At 37.1% G+C, this 22215-nt stretch overlaps 1 protein-coding gene across 9 annotated transcripts in view; it reads left to right on the forward strand.

The window, feature by feature from the left end:
- Positions 1–22215, forward strand: part of NEBL (nebulette) — a 247738-nt gene that overhangs the window by 167030 nt on the left and 58493 nt on the right. For 6 of the 9 annotated variants that reach the window (XM_046917574.1, XM_015281275.4, XM_040674966.2 and 3 more), the window contains 3 exons: positions 6275–6385; positions 14099–14200; positions 15807–15908. The exons of 2 other annotated variants lie outside the window; for them this stretch is intronic. In XM_046917574.1, the coding sequence (XP_046773530.1) occupies positions 6275–6385; positions 14099–14200; positions 15807–15908 (315 nt within the window). Of the gene's footprint in view, positions 1–1218; positions 2356–6274; positions 6386–14098; positions 14201–15806; positions 15909–22215 lie in introns of those variants that run through there. One more of the 9 variants, XM_040675027.1, reaches the window with a different exon arrangement.

The following is a 22215-nucleotide window of genomic DNA, read 5'->3' on the forward strand; positions in this document are numbered from 1 at the left end:
TCAATTAGCAGCCCATAGGTGCAATAGGGAATTACTGAATTCAGTAACATTTTATTGTGTTTAAAGAATATGCAAATTTTAGATAACAACCATTTCCACTCAAATGTTCTGTTAGCTTTTTAAAATGTCTTAAGTAGAATCAAAGTGAAAAAAATGCATTTAGCAGCATATGAAAGCACTCATTTTTAACAGTAAAAATATTTCCAATGTCACTAATCATTTACATACCACTGACAACAAATTTCATAGAATTAAACTTATAAAATCAAGTATGTTGAACATATTGTAAAACATGCAAGCAATTAGTAAAGTAGTAAACCCAGTTCAGTTGGCTCCAGGGGCTTAAATATGTAATCCCCTTATTTCAGGCAGGTAACACTTAGCTTCCATTGATCCCAGTAGAATTATGAGTATTGAATATGCGTAACGAGTGAAGTTGTAGATTTTTGCTGTTACTCATCATAATTAAAACCAATAGACAGTCATTGTTCTTTATCCAAGAATCTCAACATTTTTCTTCTGCCTTTCTCCTCTCTTAGAAGTTCTATGTATTGTTCAGTGAAGCAAACCAGTGCCAGGAACACAGTCCTAAACTCATGCTATTGATAGTATCCCAATAATCATTCTGTTTGATACAGAGGATTTTTTTCAAAGCAGAGGAAAATCTCCATGAGGAAAGAGAGCACTGAAATCTCAGGACAGCTGGTAGAGAAATTACTTGATTTAAAACAATGTTTTAATAAAGATTATAGTAAGCAAATTCATTAACAAAGTGTATTTTATTTTTCATGGTTTGAAATAGAGCATGTATGTATTGATGTTAAATCAGCACAGTAGCTGCAGTAAGACTAGTGTCATATATCATTGTAATGTGAGTCATCGGTAAAAATAAACAGAATTAAACCTTTATAACATTTTTAAACAGTTAGCATGATACTTAAAACGTTAGTTAACTAGCTTGCTGTGGCATTACTAGCAGATTCATTCCAAATGTGTATATTTTACATTAGTTTACGTAAATGAGGTTAACTAACCTCAGTGATATGGCAGAAAAGATAAGTAACTGAGACTAAAAGTGAGAACATTTGATTTTTCAAAAGAACTCGTAAAGAAAAGTCTGACATTTTTATTTGATGATTTTGAAGCTTTTCTTCAATCATCCAGCAGTCATAGAGAAACAAATATGCATATATGCTTAGTTACATTAGAGCAGTTTTTTTTTTTCCCTGTAAAATTCATACCATTCCCATAGGAGTAGATGCTTTATAAATCTTAATCTACCATAAAGCTTCGAGATATGCTGACACATTTTTCGAACTTGTGGTTACTGTTGCAATGGACCTGAATTTAATGCTACTTTGAGAGACATCCTAGGGGATTTTCTAGTGGAAAATCTTCTCTACAGTATTCAAATCTAATCCATATTGTGCCTATCACTGTGGTACCTAAGTAGCTAATACTAGGATTTCAGATTTCAGCTGTGTCAGGATGTGGCAGAGAAGATTTCTGCTGCATCCTTCTAGCCAGGATTGTGGATTTACAGGTCACCAAGGGGAGACTAAATGTACCCCACAGGGAGAAGGAAAATGGCATTGGCAGCCTCCATGTCAGTCCTCTGGCAAACAGGCTGCCACAAGCACAGAACCATGGTCTGTTTCTCAGTTGTAATAAATTGATTTTAAATAGGTGCTGATTTCTTGAGATGAGAATATGAGTATGTGTCCTCCTTCCTATTCCTCTTAGAACAAACTTACACCTTTGGCTCTTTGAGCACACAGCCAAACCTCACAGATGCTCTCTTGCACTGTGACATCACATTCTTGACAGGGCCATGCTCATCTGCCAAGCAATGTGCCAGAACACAGCCATCATGGCCTGCACAGGCCTGAGCCTGGCAAATGGTCCTGAGATTTGGTGTTAGGTCCTGACACGATGCTGCTAATACTGCCATGCCCACCAGCACCATTTTTAGCCTGCCTAGATCTAGCCCAGTTTATGAATTTTATACACCATTTCAGGTCTCACTGATGCCTTAGGAACTCAGGCAACCAGGAAAATTTCCCTTTTTTATGACAAGAGGTCATGACAAGAGGCCAAACTGCAACTGCCCTTCACTGTCATCTCCAGAAAACAAACACTGCTGTAACTCCACTTATCCCTTTGCATTCTGTGACTGATATGGCAATTGCCACTGACTTCAGCAGAGCTAGTTCATTCCGTGGGGCTGCAGCTGTAGAGTGTTCACAAGATCACTCACTCCAGCAGCTCTCCTTTTCCTCCTGTGGAGCTTGTTCCCATTTTTGCTATATTGATTAATGCTCAGTTCCCTTTTCAAGATACACATGAAAGACTAAAGTAAGAGAATTTTTACTGGCTTTTATGTAATGGCAATGCCTGCTCTTTTGTGTTTTATGTAGATTTGGCACAAAGATAGGAATAAATACACATAGAAAAGGAAATCCATACAAACTTTTGGACACTTACAGGAAAAAGTGTTTCATAATAGTGAAATGAAGTTTCATTGCCTCACGTACTTGAGTGACTTTTTTCAATTTCGTTCTTTCACGCTATGGAGAAAATTGAACTGTAAACTTCTAAACAGCTTTCATGGGGATGAGCAACAAAATTTGCCTCTCTCCCTCTCATTTTTCATAGCTGCCCCCAGAATAAGCCACAGAGAGAAGTCCCTCTCCTCACTGCATGAGTTCACTGTCCTTGCCAACCTGCAGAGCTTTCACAATTTCCCTGCTCTCTGCAAAAAGAAAATAAAGTTGACAAGAAGAGTCTGTGTAGGGAGACCTCAACTTGATTTTCCTCAGAGGAAATGGTCATTTTCTGGAAAGATTGCAGTCTTCCTTTGGAAAATATTTCAGAGGAAAATTTCAGATCACTGCTAGCTTTGTGCCAAGTATTCTTCCTGTCTGAACACCAGTATACTGAATTCTTCCTTACACAGGACATTTTTTTTAAAATAAGGTGTCACAAACAGTGATAAAGATATTTAAAATTGCTTGCAGTGGAGGCAGTGTTGAAAAATAAAAGTATGTGTTTCATCACTATTTTCATCATTTCTTTTCTGTCATAAGAAGAGATTGCACTGTTTTTCTTCTTATCTGAAATGAGTAATCTGACACAGACTGAAGGCAGTTTAATTTTCTCCTTTGACCAATATTTCACGTAGTAACTATATGTCAGTGCTCAGCAGCATTTTCTGTTTGTTTTTAAAGATGATTAACTGAGTGAATCTTAATGCTTTTAACTTCTAGAGAAATTATGAATTTTTCTTGCTTATGGGCAGATTCCTTCTCTTATGTTCAGATGTACATTTTTAAGTATGATAAAGCTATTTCTGTAGTTTCCTGCATCATTTATAGACATATTACGTGTTGTCAGACTGTTTAATGAAAATATTCATTTTTTAATTTCTTCAAATCTCGTTTTCAAGATTTTTTTTTAGTAGCAAGTATCAATCTCCTGGACTTCTTGAGTTTTGTTTTACACAAATAGTTTGGGTAGTCAGATTATTTACCTGGCGATTAAAATGGCGTTTTCTGTGTTATGCATTTCCTTCTACAAAAATCTTTGTTATGGATCTCAAATTCAGAGCTCAGCTTACTGACTCTAAAGAGAAATACAAAAAATAAGAAATGTAATGGTAATAATATCCTAAAACAAAAAGTGAGTCAGAGTTAAGTGAAAAGACCACAGATTCCTTAATTCACCATTGTATTCACACACTGGCGCACATGTAAGAGAAGAAAAATAGTAAAAAAAGAGTAGTTACAAATCAGTTCAACCTGAAGTCATACTTACATGCATTATATTCCTTGAATTACTAAATGGTACCACCACAGAGCAGAGATTACATGAGTGACCTATTATATTTGATCTCTCTGGAGATACTATTTCATATTTACATAAGTTGCAACAAAAGGAATGCCTCCTATTTATTTCCATGGAAACTACAACAGATATAAAGAGAACAAAACCATTATTTGATAGAGAAAGATAGATAATTTGTGCCTATCACTGTGGTACCTAAGTAGCTAATACTAGGATTTCAGATTTCAGCTGTGTCAGGATGTGGCAGAGAAGATTTCTGCTGCATCCTTCTAGCCAGGATTGTGGATTTACAGGTCACCAAGGGGAGACTAAATGTACCCCACAGGGAGAAGGAAAATGGCATTGGCAACCTCCATGTCAGCCCTCTGGCAAATAGGCTGCTACAAGCACAGAACCGTTCAGCAATTGTTGATGAATGTCAATGGGTGCAATTTTTCTGCATGTAGGATTTCAGCTACACACCTTTGCTTCATATGCACTTGCATGTTGGATGCCACTTTATCAGACTGCTCCTGTGCTGCCATCTGTCTCATGGAACAAAATGTAATGGGGTATTGGTGGGGAGGTATTCCACCTTCCACCTCTACTGCTGTACCACCAACATCTGCCTCTGTCATTGTAGGCCAGCATAGCAGCAGCCTTTGTATAGTGTATAAGTAAAATTTCATTTAACTAAAGTTTGGAAATTCAGCATGAGATATGAAATAAATAGTAACATATAAAACAATGGTTGTAAGAATACTGATGAAATAATCCTTATAAGCATTTTTTCATGTTTGCATTGAACTGATTAACAGATCTGGGAATATTGTGCTTACCTGTCCAAGACTAAACCAGGCAGCTGTATAACTGTGATTCTTTCAAGGTTGCATAGGTCAATAAGATTAATTTGAAAAGATTAGAAAGAATGGGACTATAAAATAGCAGCTCAGGTATTCCTACTACAAGCTAAATAAACAGTCTTATTATCCCAAATCAGTGGACACTTGATTGTAGTTTCTGTTAATTTTCTCATGCTGGGAGTTGAATGCTTTTGATTTATAACGTCTTGACCACATAGCACATATGCCAACACTAAATTGTAGATGTTAAAGTGGCAAAGTAGCAGTGTAATACAATATCTATAAATTATGGGGTTTTGAAAAAAAAAAACAATAACATTTGGATCAGCTTCTTAGAATGGGAAGTATCTTAAAAGTGACAATGTGAAACAAGGGAAGTAGAAAAAGCATTTTTGTGGTGTATGCTTGTATGGTAATTACCTTTTTGCCACTGATGATGATATATTTGCAATATTTCTATCTTGTTAAAGATCATCTGCTTTGCCAGATGCAAAATGTAGTCATTACAGGGAGCTTATGAACTTTTTTTCTGTACCAATTTAAGTTGTGTGCGTTTCCCCAGAGACATGATCATGTTGGATTTATGCTATATAAGGAGATGGCACATTTTAAGTTTCCTAATTTGATGCTTTTGTTCATATAGTAGGGTTTTAGTTTAAAATCCTTCTCTTCCTGATCAGCTTTCTATCTTATTTAGTATTTGCTGTTTTCTTGGGGATTATTTTAATGCTTGCTCCTGAGACCTATTAGAAAATGAATTTACTTGCTGCTTGCTGCTTCTTCGGGCATTGAAACCTAGTGAATTTTCTTAATGTAAGCCTAAAAGCTTATGACAAGGGTAAGTGCAAGATCAGCTTTTCAGGCAGTGTCAGTATGTGAGTGTGTGCATATGTAAGTGTACAATACAGTGAAACCTGGATGGACACCCAACATTGAGCTTATTTTCAATTGTAAAAATAAATTTGTTTTTAAACTCACAATCCAATTCCATTTTCATTTTCCATGATGACAATAGAATATAAATATTATTTTTCTTTGTTAACCTGGGGCTAGTCCAAATGTGTATTATGCTAGTAATTTCCTAACAGTGCATGAAATTGATGCTTGGGCTATGAGTATTTCATGTAAATCTTTTCATTTACAAGACATGAACAACATCTTTTCTTTTTTCTAAATACAGAAAAAGAAATGTTGAGTAAATATTTATTTAGCAGATATATTCAAGTATGTTTTGAGGATAAAAAAAAACACCACAAAAAAGCTTTCTTGTCACTTTTATTTTTTCCCTGGGCTGTCTTCTCACCTTGTTAAGGTTAATTTTCTGTTTTTGTATGTGCATATTTATTTTTCTTCATCCTGTATACTCAAACCTGTATTGCAATAATAGACTCAGAGAAATCTCTCTGCTGACTGTGTCTCATCTGTCTCTCTTTTGGGCAGGAGCTGCTATCATTTAAGGGTTCTGGTTCCATTAAGGAGCTTAATAATTAATTACATTTCTTCCTGAATATGGACACACTACAATGCTAGATTTATCTCAGCTCATAAGATTACATGTGCTCACTAAAGTATGATATTGCTCTTTTCAGGTTCTGTATAAACAAAAACATGATGCTGAGAAAGGAACTTCAGATTATGCGCATATGAAGGAGCCTCCGGATATTAAGCACGCCATGGAAGTCAATAAATACCAGAGTGATGTAAGTACTCCCCCACCTCACCAGTTCAAGTGAAATTAATTTCAATTGTTTTGGATACCTACTAACTGATAGGAGACGGGCATGGAATGTTTTCATATTTCATTAATTGTTTTTTTTTTTTTTACATTATACACTGAAATATTTTGAGACACGATGTGTGCATAAGGTTTGCTATGAGAGATGTCATTTGACTCACGATAAAGAGCAATGGAATGTGTTTTTTACCATTCTTTAATAGTCATTTTAATTGTTGTTAAAGGCTATGAATTCAAAGTAAAATTACAGAAAGTGGTTTTTAAAATGAATCTGTACTTGTACTTTAAAACTCTGTAAGTTTGCATGAACAGTGATGTGGCTTCAGTGTCTTACACTATCAACATTTGGATGATTCTGTTAAGAGGAGGAAAGGGGGATAATTTCTGCCCTGCTATTGCACACTTTTATGAACATGAGTTACTTTGCTCCTGTCTTGTGAATACATACCCCAGTGAGTTCCAAAGAATAATTTCTGACTGATGTCACAAAATCAGAGCCATAGAGTGGAGTTTGACACTTCATACTAGCTGATGCCACTGACCAAAGTGTTTGTTATCATAGCCTTAGTTAAATAATTTAAAATAAATTATTTGGCTACTTAGTGTTTATTTCTTGAAGCGCTTTAGTTTTTTGTAGTATAAAAGCCTAATAATAGTATTTGCATTTTTTATTAGCTTCGTCAGGTTTGATTTCACAGTCCCTTATGCTGTGCTCTAGTTATACAGGGACAACTTCGAAGAAAAATGTATGCTAGTCTTAGTTTTTGTAGAAGTTTATTGAAGAGAAAAGTAAAGTTTAAGAGAAAATTGGCTAGAATAGTGAAACCGTTTCAAAGGGAGCACAAAGCCCTTAAAAACAGCTTACACCTATTTACCTTCAAAGTTGTGATCCATTTCCATTCTGCTTAGATAACAAAGTCAAGTCAGGTAAGTAGATGATTTTACAACTCTCTTGTTTCTCAGATAAATGGCCTATTTCTTTGCTGCTAACAATATAGAAAATGAAAGTGTTCATTTTGAATTATCTTAAGTTTACCCTGTCTTCCTTACTGACAGTGTAACAAACACTCATAGGTTATAATGACTGAAAGCTAAATGTCAGTGTTAGATGTATGTCCGTGTGTACAGAGTCTTGACAGCTGGCCGCTGATTAAAAGGCTGCTGGAAAACTTCAGGGAAGCATTATGTTTGCAGAATAACTTTTTCTTCTGCTGGGGAATACTTGAGCTGGAACTCCCAGAAGAGATTTGCAACCTGCCTAGATTACAGAATTCCCTCTTCCTGTCAAGCTCTGAATGTCTCTGCTGTTGGAAGCATCAGGATGTCAGACTGACAGAGGATACAAGCTGAGAATGTGAACTCTCTTCATAACACAAGTTTGTTTTTACCTTACTAGGAATGATTGCAGACTACCAGGGAATGAAATAGTAATGGGAAGAGAGATGGAAGTCATTCTCAGAGTAGATGGTGGGACTAAGAGGAATATGAGACGAGTTTTGGAATCAAATTCATCATGGTCTGAGGATTAGTATGCTAGCACAAAACCTATTCCCCTTGTACAGCTGTACATCACCTGCTAACAGAGTTAAGGAGAGCAAGGTACAGATGTGAGAGTAAATGAAATTCAGTTGTTTCATCTTCTATCATCCTTAAAGCAAGCAAAAAAGGAAATGGCGGCAAACACTGGAGGGGAGGATGTTTTGAAAAATGAGAACGTTTAATAGCATATTAAAAATAATGGAAAATACTGAGGAAGGTATTCTGTGCCTGAACAAACTTAAAAAAAACAAAACAAAACAAAAAAACCCCAGACAACAACAACAACAAAAAACCACCAAGAAAACCTCCAAATCTAACCAGTTTCATCTGTTTGAGATTTCTTTCTGGTTGCTCATGGAGAGCTACAGTGCAATGGGGCTACATCTGTATCACACATAAAGGAGCAAGTTATGTAAGTTCAGTTATTGTTCATCAGACTTACACAACTCCATTAGGTCATTATTTGAGCACCATGCTGAATGTAGGTTGTGGATTCCTTGCTTCACAAGTAAAAGTTTTAATTAAGAGCCATGTGTGTTTTCATCTTTGAGTAAGGAATAGCAAGTGACCCATATGTGGAGCGTTTCTCTTTCAGAATGTAGGCTATTTGTAGAATCACAGCTTTGAAAGTGCAGTGTAAAAAGAAGGAAACTACTGGGGGAATAGAAGGACAAAGCTTTTTATCCACCACTCAGTACAGTATACCTATGGGAGCAGAATGCGTGTTTACCTACAATGGTCTGCCAACTCAATTCAACCTTTACATGCAGGGTTTGCATCTAATAGGATTAGGATGTGTTTAAGACTATTTACTTGGGCTTAAATAAGGCTGACATTTATACTCAACTCTGTGAAATGTGCAATTTCCTTTAAAAATTAAGACTGTGTTCAACTTACAATACATTTGTGCTGACATTTGGAAACTGTCATGTGCTATAGGCCTTCACACCACTTTGAATATCATTAAAATGTATAAGTGTGGGTTGAAGCTGAATAATAGGGAAATACTGTAAAATCTCCTGAACAATGTGATCATGTATAAGAAAAATATTTTTCTCTTCTTCATCCTTCCACTGAAGAAAATTGCTTTTAGCAAAAGAGAGTTTTTAATGATAGGGAATTGAAAAATAATTTAGATACTATACAATGCTTTAACAAAAGCATGTTTATCCACACTGGAGTACTTTTCTCTATAAATTATGTTTCTGTTTTGTGAAGTGAATATTAATGATGTGACTTTGGCATGCAAAAGCATTTGGAGAAATGTGAATTAGGGTCTGTCTTAAGTCTGTGCTTGGCTGATGTCATTTGTCTCATCTGGAAGTTTCCAAACTTGAAACCAAAATTAGATGGTGGTCTGTAAAAAGTGGTGCTCTGGTCACAAAACTGATTGCCTTACATGAGAATCAAATGGATGGAAGAAAGGAAGAAATTAAACACTGAAATAACATGACAATTAGGTTTCTGAAGAAAGGAAAGCACTTGCCAGGTTTTGCACACAACATTTGATGAAGATACAGATCCCATTTTTTTTTCTATTTTATGACCTGGTCCATCACTGAATATTATGAATTTCAAAACAATGTTGAGTTTATAGCAGTTTATATGTTCTGTGTGGTTAAAATTCCACATATTTTCCTCATGGCATTACATTGTATGAAAGAAGTACGTGCTGATCTCTTTTTAGAAACAGCAAAATTACAGTAGACTCATCTATGAGCATTTAAAGACAGTTTGCAGATCTGAAGTTGGAGTGTTTGTATCTGTCCTCTTAGTTTTTATACCAAACAGTGTTGCTTGACAGTTGAGCAAAGTTTTGATATTTATACATATGTCTGTATGGTCTTTGCAGTCCAAATAATGTTGGTAGCAGTAGTTTTTAATGTTCCATTAACCATCTAAATTTGAATATTTAAGTAGTCCATAGTATCTTAGGAGTGCACTTTTTTCATGTTCAAGATATTGTGCAGTCACAATCCACATATTTACATACTTTCTGATAAGACCAAATCAGCAGATCTCAAATGTGCTTAAATAACATTAGCAACATACCAAGATGTTGGTGTTTGTTTTGACACAGACCATACTAAATTCAAGCTTCTTCTGGTTCTCTGTTCAGCATCTGCATTAGAAAAATCACCTTTCCCTGACTAACTTTCTGCAGACGGTGGTTGTCAACAACAGGTCCCTCTGGATCACTTCCAACTGGTGCTGAAAATGGTGTGTTTACTCCTGATATAATTGGGACCAATCAATTTTCAAGCCCATTACTGGAAAGGGTGACTGCATCAATCTGTAATGGACCAGAAATGTGTTTGTCTATCTATGTGAGCTGGGAAACAGTTTTCAACACTGTTTGAATGGGGATCAGAAAAGCTGTTGCCAGTGACGATTGTCACCAGTTAGTCATTTTCTTAGTTTTGATGGACCCCAAAGTGCAGATGAGAGGAATGGGGGCAAAAACATGACTGACAGACCATTAGTAAGTGGATTCATATTTGTCTAAAAATGCTAATTAAGGACAAACGGTAAGAGACAAATTCTTTTGTAGATAGTTGTACCCTACTTCTTGCTGACATCCATGTCTGTGAATCTAAAGAAAGCAAAATGTGTACAAATCCACTTGTGTGCACTTTAATAATTTGTTAAATATAGACTGCAGTAGTTTTGGAATTGGAATAGATGAGAAGACAAAGCAGTGCAAGAAGGGCCTGAGTCCCTTAAACCTGGGTGTGCTTGGATGACCGTGTAGCAGAAGTTTCCATTTGTTAATTGACAATTTGAGATGTTTTATATTTCGTTTGAAATATGTTTACTCTATAGCATTGTAGTACATCCCAATGAACTGGTGCCATCATGAAAGGTGAAATGTCTGTTTATCCTCCGTGGGCCTTATGTCTTTTCATAAAAGCTGGAGATTGAACCCTGTGTAAATTGGTATACTCATTGTATGGAAACCCCGAATGTTTTTTTCTGCTTTGCAAAAACTACTGGCAGTTCAGAGTGTGTTTGGGGATTAACGATGGGAAATGGCTTTTGTTTATTAGTTTTATGGATACTTTAAAAATACTCAGCAGTTTAACCACTTTTGTAATTTCAAATTAGGGGTAGAAAAGCACTTTATATTTAGTTGGTATTTGTGATTTTTTTCCTTTTTGTCCCTTTTTCCCTCTGGTCTTCAGTAATTCTTCATTTAGGTCACTTGCTGCTGCGCTTTAGTTGTCAATGTCTCAGTTCCCTGTACAGTTTCCTGCATGGTGTCCAGTTTGAGCAGATATTTCAGACATCTGTTCCTCACAAGAGGAAAAATTTCTTGAGCCTCTAGTGATGTCTTTTGGTAGAGCTTGAGCACCGCTTTGAAGAGAAGACTGAGTGAGGGCTCCATGCGATGCCTGGAGGTGCTAGTCAGGGTCTGAGCCCCTCTTGATGATGGGCTGAACAAAGCCTGAAGAAAAGACCCTCCCTGTGTGTTTCTGCTCTTTCCTTTCCTGCTGCTTTCCCTTATTTATTTTTCACTTGACCAGGCTACTTTTTCTCTTCTCTACCTTCCACCTTCTTGGTGCCTGTGTGCACAGACTGTGCTGGCGGCTTTGCCCTTTCTACATCTGCTCCCCTGCTCTCACAGAATAGCTTTCCTTTTACTGTTCTAATGTAGCAGTATAAAAAAAAATCACTAGATGGAACAGAATAGCAGCTGTGTAATAGAGGCCAGCACACTGTCCCAATGGGAAAGGGTCAGCATCCAGGGACTGAGGTTATTCAGGAAATGGGAAACATATTTTTTCTTTCTTTGGCCTACCTCTGACAAACTACTGTTCTGCTGCATAACATTTTTATTCTCACTGGAGTATGACAAGCTGCAGAATGGAGCAAATATATATTGCAGACATTTGCAAAATGTTAGATGACTTTCCCTGAGACATAAGTAATAGGTACACTGGTTTAGGTGCAGGAAGAATAATAATTCACACATGGAAAGCTATAGCAATTGGCCTTGCATCTAATATAATTGAAAATGGCAAAATACAAAGGACTGTCACTGTCTTATTTTTTCCTCCCCTTTTCTCCCTGAAATTAACCACAATCTATTATTTCATGTACTGTATGATCATGTCATTTGGAAACAGTAAGTGACCACATTTCCTCAACTTTATCACCGCTGTTCTTGATTCTCTGTTGTTAAATTCACTCCATTCCTAATTTCTATTTTGAGCACATATGCTGGCCTTTAATTTGCAATTTACATGGATGATAGGGTGCTATTCACAAACCTGTTTCTGCTGCTTCTGTGGTTTTCACCTCACCTCATGTGGTCATTAGGATGAACAGCATATAATTAACTAAATTCATGTAAAGCCCTGAATTGCAAATGCTTGTCTGTACATCTAGTTTCTTAAAAATAAATAAAGAAAAGAAACTGGAGCCTAACCAAAACAAAACTTCAGTGGCTGTAATAGGCTAGAAGAAACAGTTTTTATTTCATTGATAGGTGGGCTATGTTCATGCAACTTATTTGTTTATTTATGTTATTGTTGATTGCACTTGTGTGTCAGTTGTTGTAAGTTAAAAAATCATAAAATCTATTTGTGGGCAAACAGCCAACAGTTTGAAGTCTATTTAGCTTGTCTACTTTGCTGAGGCCATATGGTTGCAATATTACTTTCCTGTTGCCTATAAAATTTATGCCAAAAAGTAAGGGTGTTTTGGGGGTTGTTGTTGTTGTTTTTTTTTTTTTTTAATTTTTACACAACATTTCTACAGATTTGTCACTGGGTGCTGCACTCAATGACTGCTAGACTTGCAGGTGTATTTGTTGCATTGTGGCCATACTAAAACTGTGCACTGGAAACAGGAGGTGGATAAACTGGTTATAGAACATAAAGCTTCAACTGAGGGAACCTTTGAGGACTTTTCTTCACAGTAAGGGTGATGGAGCTGGAAGGGGCTGCCCAGGGAGGTTGTGGATTATCCTTCTCTGGAGATAATCAAGACCTGCCTGGACGCCTACCTGTGCAACCTGGGGTTGAACTCAATGATCTCTGGAGGTCCCTTCCAGCCCCTAGAATTCTGTGACTTTTTAATGGTGAAATACAATCTTGAGAGGTCAGTTACCACTGTTAAACAGTAAAAAAGAAAATATACAGCTGTCCAGTTGAACAGGAATTATTTTGATACTGTATGTCTCATGTGGACTTTATGATCTCTGACTTTTGCATGGAACTTCAACTTGACAGACACTTTTGAATATCAGAGATGATTTTCTTAATCATTCAGAATAATTCAGTAAGACGGCTCTTGGAAATCGGCTTGGATTGGCACATTCTATAAAACAAGGGAGAGGAAAAAGTCTTTGGACTGGAGTAAGGAAAAGGATAGCTTGTGGTCTTTGAGCTTTGGAGCACCTCTGAGGTCTAGGCTGCTTCTGTGATCGCTTTCCTAAATAGTGAGAGCTTTGACTCTCCTACCTGTGGTTTAGCATTCTGGCCAGTCTTCTGAGCCCATTCATTATTGTAGTGGCTTCTGCACAAATAGAAAGATCCAGTCTTGTGTTCCGCATGCTGGAACACTCAGCCTTCTTGTTCCCATGATTGTGTAAAGTAGAGGATAAGTGGAGTTGCAGGGAATAAGAGTGCACTGTGGTGGGGTTGTGTCGTTTAATTACAGCCTGGCCTCATGGCTAGCTGTTACTGAGAGGGCTGTTCACCACGGTACAGTTACAGGCTCTCATCATTGTAGCTGCAATCTGCTAGGCTGCATATCCTGGAGGCATTCATTTATATTAAAAGAGGGTACAGCACAGAAAAAAAATACCGTCCTCTTGCAATTCCTCTGAAATTTAATGATAAAACCTAATATTTGGGTCTTTGCAGTGCTTTCATTTTCTACTATGCTTCTAAGTGAAACCATTTTTCATTTTAATATTATATTTTATGCTTCTGAATTTCTTCCTCAGCCAGTTAACCTGTGTGTAGGTCTTACTAAATAATCCCTGTCAAGCAGGACTGTGTTGGCGTAAACTAGGTAGAATTTCACTGAATTTGATTGCTGAGCTGATAGGTCATTCAAAGATGATTTATGAACTTGAAACTTTTTTGTTTGTTTTAAGCAAAACTGTTTCTTCTTCCTTTTTTCTTGACAGGTGTCATATAAGAGAGATGTGCAAGATACTCACAGATACACTGAAGTGCTGAACAGGCCAGACATAAAGATGGCAACAGAGATAACAAAGATAATAAGTGATGTATGTTCTTCTGATAGTCTATTTGTATTTTTTTAGACATTATTATTCCAATTTCAGTCAAATCATTCAGAATGCTTCTGAAATTCTTATATTTCCAAGCAAGAGCAGAAAACATGCCATCTCAAGTCTAGGGATAGGAAGCTTTGGAAGGGGGGAAATAACTTGCCTGGAATGTTACAAAGTTATGGATTGCTTGCTTTGATGTTGACAGCCTGACATTTACAATTGGTGACTAAAGACAGCATTACATTTAGTGAAGTTGGTTTTGTTTCAGTTTTACTCATTCTAAAAATTGGATATATGCTGGCATGCCTGCAGATCTGTTTTCAGCCTAGCAGGGGAGAGGTGTGACACCCAGTACCTTTTTCCTCCTCTCACCCTCTCCAGCAGTGGCAGGGACACGCAGCTCCCACTGTCCTTGGGAGAGCCCATGTTGGCAAGCAGCACCCTCCTGCACGCGGCCCATCCCTGAGCTCTGCACTCAAATTCTTGTTCCTCCCACTGTGACATCTGCTAATGAATAGGTCAAGGAGCAGAAGCAGTTATGTGTGATGCTATTTAATTTGTTATTATAGACTCAATAAATATGTATGTGTATATATATATAAAACATTATATATGTATATAAGTATAAATTCTGAATCAAGACTTTAAACAGTTGCTAATACTTTTATTTGATGCTAATCAGACATTTCTTTTGGAGAGTTGTCTCTTATGGAAATACAGCTTTAAGACAGATGAGATTCATTCACCTTTGAACTCAGCATTTTCTGAAAACTAAAACCTCTTAGTAAGTCTTATGTTCAATGCCCAGTTACAAATTGCTGTAAAATCCCTGTTTGACTTAGAGTGGCTTTGGATCTTTTCTTTCTCTCTGTTGTTAAGATGACTTCTTGCTGATTCACAAAGCCTGAGTAATGTAAGAAACCTATTTTAGGCAATAGCAGTTTAGTTTGTCATATTCCAAAGCACCTATTGTAAATTTATCTCTACTGTTTTCTAATGCGTTTTGAAAAAAAAAAACAAAACAAAACAGCAATTTGCATGGGCAGTCATTCAGCTGGAAAGATCACATAACACCAACCCTGTGGGACTAATTCCTCCCTGTTACACCAGTGCAACCTTACTGACATCCAGTGAGATTGCAGTGGTAAAACCAAGAGTGGAATTTGACCTGTATTTCAAAAAAGCTGCCCCTCAGCCTAGTTTTGTTTCAAGGCTATTTTCAGCTGCTACAAACAATCTGTGTAAACTGCAGACCATGTCTTAAGAAATGCTGAACCACTGTAACTCATTCTGCCTTGACTGGGAGCAGTGGGAGAAGTGCATTTCTCAGGCTTAGCTCATGCGTTTGGTTAAAGTTGAATTTTATGAATGCTGTGGATTGTGTTTTACAATAAATAAATGTTATGTTTTTAATGAGGTGAAGCATGAGAAGAGCTGTTTTTCTGAACTGACTAGAATATTACTGAGAGTAGTATCAGTGCAGATTGCTAAATGAGACTTCATTTTCTACTAGGTTTAAAGCTTATGTTTCTCTTGAAAAAAAAACCCAAAACCAAACAGTGTAATAATGATTCATATTCATTTGCTTGATTTGTTTAAGGCTGAGTACAAGAAAGGAAGGGGAGAGATGAATAAGGAACCTGCTGTACTTGGAAGACCAGATTTTGAACATGCTAAGGGAGTTTCTAAACTTCTAAGCCAAGTAAGTTTTTCTGTCATTTTACAATGACTTCATTCAGATATCTCGTTCCTAGTAATTCAAGAAAATATTTAGATTTTTAGATGATTATCTCTAATTGCGTGAAGATTAAGTTCTCAAACCCCTTTCATATGGAGTTGCAATGACTGGTAAATTTAAGACTCCTAGGAAACAGAATATACATTTTTATGCAAAAATGTAATGAACTTTGACTCTTACAACTTTTCTTTGGTGGAAGCAGTGTATATTTATATGTATTATCTAGGATTTCTAAAATATTAACTGTATGTAATTTGGAGGCAAATTTTGCTACTCATTGAATTTGAGCAGAACTTTACTCTGTGATTAATCCCACTGAAGTAACTGTGGTCTTTTGTGTAACCGCTTGCTAATGTGAGTAATGGGATCTGAATTTGGCCTGACATGTAAACTGCCTGCCTTTCCTCCCCCTGAAACTGAAGCTTTTATGTACTTCTTTCTGTTATATATTAACCTCAAAAAAAAAAAAAAAAAAAAAAAAAAAAAAAAAGTGATGTCACTTTTATACAAAACTAAAAAAAAGCTGGAACATAAATATTCCCTTTTCCTCTTGTGACTCTTCTACTACTACAGATCAACTACAGATCAACTTCACGTTATGAGAAGAAGCCGACCTGCTTTCTTTTTTAATTTTTAACAGTGCCTTGCATAATCCTTGCTAATAATCCTGTCAGGCTACGCTCAGTGCTTTTTTAAATTGAGGAACACATTCTGCCCTCCTGTGTGAAGAGGATTACCCCCTTTGATTGGAGAAGGCCATGTCAGTATTCCCACAGATAGGAATAAAAGCGAACAACTGGAGTAGACTAGAACAGTCTGCAGATCAGTGCTGTATAATAGCTCCTTGTGATTTGGCAAGATGGTGAAAGTCTCCCCTAGAACTAGAATAAAATGAGAATAATACGTCATAGAGAACAAGCTGCAGAACAGTATAGTGTCTGTCTACAAGAGACCGAGCTTCTTTTGATGTCAACAGATGTTGCCCTTAGATATCTATTGCATGACTTCTTGTTTCACACTGGACGATCATTAACTTTTAACTGGTCTTTTGTTTTTGGTATCATGCAGACTGGGAAGTCAACCTGTGCTTTCTAAGAAGAGCCAGTGCTGTGCTATACTGCAAGATTTTGGTGTCACTTCTAGGGAAGGCAGGGGCTTGTTTTAGCGTTTTTTAGAAGAGTTCATCTCTAAATTTATTGTGTGACATCTGTTTTTTCCACGTAATGGCAGGCTGCACATTCCATTACAACTTGTTTCAGAATGTAGTGGGGTTGCAGCTGCCTATTGTCACAAAGGGAACCAAAGCAGGTCCCTTTCCAATAGCTCTGCTATCTCACTATGCTTGGTACCACTGAGTTTTTAACCAGCAATAGAAATAATCAAAAAATAACATGTGGATTGTAGTTTCCTCAAGGCTAGTGCTCTGTCAGTTGCATCACAGACTTAATGAGTGCATGTTTTATCTCATTTTTGAGAGAAGTGCATTTTCTCCTGGACAATGAATGTTGTATCTGCCAAAGTAGTAGCTTTATCATATGATCTCTTCACAGCCAGGGACAGGGTTGGCACTACTTATAGTCGAGATCCTTCTGCAGAAGGAATAATTTGGTGTGCAATTTTTACTTTTTCAGAAGGTCCAAACAGTGCAGAGGGTATATCAGGAAAAGAAGAGAGCAGTTGATACCATGGAGCATGCAGTTTGTTTGTAAAAATGATTCTTACTAATCCTTAGTGGTCAAACTACAGCAGAGACGGCCTGAATCCCAGTTTTGCCATCCTTTCATCCTTTCTCTTCCCCTCAGTCTTACGCTGATGAACAGAATAGAGTAGAGTAGTTCAGCTGGAAGGGACTTTCTAATCAGCTATCCGATGAGGCTTCTTTCAATATGTGAGATAGGCCACGTACTTTTAAAAACGTGGCTGGGCACTTTTAAAATTGATTGGGCTTCATCCTGACACTCTGCTGCCATCCATCTGTGTAGAGTAGCATGGAAGCTGTAAGTACTAAGCTGCTTTCAGCAGCAGAGAGGTGCATTCAGCAATTCCCCACCTTCTCTGAAGGAAGGGCAGTGACCATGAGTTGTCTAATGTTTTTATATATTATTTGAATCATTATAACACTTAGACACACTGTCCATAAATCAAGAGCATCCTGTACAACCACAGAAAAATTATGATGACCCCTGTGTCCAAGAAGCAGGGTGATAGTTCAGGATGAAGAATGCACCTGTGCTGTAGGAGAGGAAGTGCACTAAATGTATGTCAGCTACGTCAGTCCTCTTTATGTAGGGATCATGAAACAGGCTTGTAACAATTATAAGATTTTAAAATAGTGAAGTTAATGATCTCTTTATTGTCTCCAGACTTTCTGGGTTTTATGGTTTTAATTTCTTTCTCAGCAAATGGGAGCTTTAGTAACTTTTTGTGTTGAAAGTTGATAATCTCCCTTAATAGCATGAATCTATAAGCTATGACATGCAGAAAAATATTAGTTATTTGACCCTCACAGTAAATTAGCAAAGTTGGCAATTCTGATGGATGTAATGGGAAGAAAAGATGATAACATGTTTTAATGTGATGCATATGGGTAGGTAATTTAGGGAGTATAGAGAACAGGAGCAAGAAGAGGTCAGGCAGTGTGGGTGTAACAAAGGGAGAAAGCAATCAATGCAAGCGGGAAGGCAAAGTGAAGAAAATCGTGTTAATATTTGACTAGTACTCAAGGCTGTACTAAATCGGTGTACTTTCCCTTTTTCTTTCTCTTTAAAAACAAACAAACAAAACCCAAACAACCAAAGTCTTGACAACAGCAGCAGCAAAAGTGCTAGCTCCTAGAACTAGAGCTCGACTATTTATCCACAGCATAACGTCACTTCTTTCTGTTGATTTGAAACCAAACTTGAAACAGAAGCTGTATTAGCCTTTGTGAAAACATGAAACTTGTCAGTTTGCTGAACGTACATTGTACAATTTTGGCTCTTTTTTGCATTTCTTTTTTAAACAAGCTCTTCCTTATGTCTTCTTTTTGTCATCTAGTGAACTTGATGAGATTTTTCAAAGAGCTGCTGATATGAAGCATTCCCTTTGTTGTTGCTTAATAATTTGTTTCATGATAAATAATTTGGAATATTGATATTTATATTGGTTCTGGTGCATTGTTTCAAGGATAAAACTGTTAGAGGTAGATTTTGCTTTTCCCCCAAGATGTATCTTCTCTGAGATTATCATCAGACTAGGATTTTCTGTCTTTCTTTGCATTAAGCTCCGCTAATACTTTTAGCCAGTATTTTAACTCAGCTCTTTGTTTACATCATATTTCCTTCAATATCTGTGTCCTTTACAAGTTCTTTTTAAAAAAAATTTTTTTTTTTTTTAATGTTTTCATACTGTCGTGAGGAAATGCTTTAGCTGCAAGTGTCTGCTTCATCCTGGGATCCCAGTGGTTGAATGATTCAATTTTTTTGTAGTTTCTTTGTAAATCTGAACAGTGGGTGATGTCACCCACTTCTGAAACTGAACACTCCCTGTGTGAACAGCTTTGAACTACAGATTTTGATTTAGGAATGTTGCTGGAGAGCTTCAAAAGACACCGTTCTGTCCAGCTGCAGTTCTGACTTTTATAGGCTTTGTGCAAGGCCAATGAGAAGTTGTTTATCCAGGCTTTATTTAATTCCAGTTGGGCTCTTCAGGCATGTTGTTGTGCTAAAAGCCTGCAAAAGCTGTTCATTCTTTAGCAACAATTAGAAAGCAGCTTTCACACATTTCTTTTAAATTAACCCCTACTAAAAAAAAAGAAACAAACTCAGGACTTTAATTAAGTTGATCAATAAGCAACCACTGTTTTAAACCCTCATTAAAGTAAACTTTTGCTTAATGATGAAATTTGTAGATAAGGTTCCAGAAACAACTGTCATTTCTATTCCCACATTTTTATTTGCTGTTCCACCAGGTTACAGAGTTGGTCAGAACACCCCTACAGATGCATTAGAAACCACTGACAAAGTGTTTTTCTTCCTTGTTTTTAATTGGAACCCTTTCTCTCAGGCATATTTTTTCCCTCTAAACTGCATTCATAACTTCCTCTTGTTCAAAATGGAGCTAAAACATCATGCAGGCTGCTTCCCTCACACTTATTCATTGCTTTTCTCTCCTCCCTCTCCCTTCTCCCACATCTCCCCCGCCCCATGATTTCTTTCAAAAGGAAGAGGGAAATAAGAAAACACCGATTTAAAAGAAAAGAAAAGAAAAAAAAAAAGAAGAAAAAAAAAAGAATGGAATGTGCGTGTGTAGCTTTCAATGAGATGAATCCCCTATGACAAGTCAGAGTTAAATTACTGCTGGAAGTGCTCTTGAGATACTGTCAGGGTCATCTGATATTATTGTGCTGCCTCCATTTTGTCCCAGAGCGACATGTGTGGTGGTGTTGGAGAGGGGCGCAGAGGTAATAAGCAGTGTAGCCAGACAAGGCAGCAGGAATGGGAGGTGCTGGAACAGCTCTCACTGGCAGATATGCACTGTGGTTGGATGGGTTGGCATTCTCCTTACACTAGGGAGCCTTCTGTGCATTGGCACCGAGATGCATGGTCTGGGGTGCATTGGCTATCCCTCCTTCTTTCTGCAGCAATGATATGATCTGAAGTGACAGAAGGATTCACTGCTGATATCTCGAGATTGATGCGTATTGTTAAAATATATACTTGTATTAAAAAAAAGACATGAAATAGTTGCAGCTGGAAGACTGCAAGCCAGATGTGAGGAGAGGTCCCTTTGGCAGTGTTGTTTTTCACACTTAACAAGTGTACCATGGACCACATTGTGCATTCAGGCCACATGCGCAGTCTGAGGCCATTTGCTGACTGGGCAAAAACAGTCTTAAGTAAAGGGTGGTTTAAATCTTGTGCACAATGTCCTTAGGATGTGTATGGGGTAAAGGAGAGTTATGCTCATCGTAGTGACTTGATCCCTGTTTTCAGAGGCTTTCAGTCAGATATTCTAGCACTGTCTGATTTTTACTAGAAGATGAGTTCTGGATACACCACTGAAAAGAGAAAAAGCACTCCAGTTTAGTCCTTTGGTTCATATACAGAATATGGATTTGCCTTTGACAAAGGCAGGATCTTTATATTCAGATATTTGCTTTTGCAATTGATCCGAAGCCAAGGCAAATATTGAACAATGTGAACCAGATGAATCTACCAGAAAGCCATAGATATTCCTTTCTAGAGGTAGTGTGAAAGATTATGAATGAAGTTCATTCTGTGTTCAGATAAAGTTTCTCTTTAAAAGTTAAAATGTTTTAGAATTTCCTTTCTTTGCACAAATTAATATAAGTATTGGAATCACAACGTGTTCTTGAACAGATAGGTGAATATCTGTTTGGCAGGGTTTGTTTTGGTTTCTTGTTATCCTGATGAATGAAATATCAGGCACTGTGGCTAAACAGAATGACAATCTATAAGCTAAACCATGTTGAGACTTTTTTGAGTGAAAGAAGAGCTGAAAAGGAAACAGAAGATTCTACTCACAACTAAAGCTGAGAAAAAAATAATTTTTGAAGGAGATTGTTTAAGGTGGTTTAGCCTCTTTATCAGATGTTCATGTGGGAATGGAGAAAAAAGGAATAAGGAGAGAACTACATATTTATTTAAAGCAGAGCGTGGCAAATTATAATGGATGTTGCATAGGCTCAGATATCAGGTGTCAGAGTAACATTCATGAAAGCAGCATAATTCAGAGCCAACTTTTTATCCTCCATTATACCCAGCTGTTAGAAAGCAGCAAGGCATGTGTGCAGACTCCAGATGTTTGATGATCAGGCACAACAAGGAAGGAAAATGACTGAGATCTGCTGTTTGCTCAATTTCATTTTTTTTCTGATTCTAAATTCATTTTTTTCTAAACATTTTGTGTAATTATTGTATTTTATTTCCATTTGCTGCCATTACCTCAACAGTTATGTATTGCTCATCTCCCCTTACATGTCTTATTGTTCCCCATTTTCCTCTTAACAAAAAGTAAAGAGAGTGAGAGTGATAGCAAGCAGTCACTTGATTATGCTTTCTAACACTGTAATGAGGTGGGCATTCTCCCTGAGAAGGGACTGTATTACAGAGAGATTCCTGGGATTCTCGTGTGAAGTTTTGGACAGAATGAAAAGTTGAAGTCGGGGCTCTGGTGACAAGTTGGCATACTGCTGGTGACACATATACTTGGTGGTGGGAAGATAGTCGAGTGGGAAGTTTGATTCTGACTTCCTAGATTTTCTTTTCAG

Source organism: Gallus gallus, chromosome 2 (genome assembly GCF_016699485.2).
Source record: "Gallus gallus isolate bGalGal1 chromosome 2, bGalGal1.mat.broiler.GRCg7b, whole genome shotgun sequence".
NCBI lineage: Eukaryota > Metazoa > Chordata > Aves > Galliformes > Phasianidae > Gallus > Gallus gallus.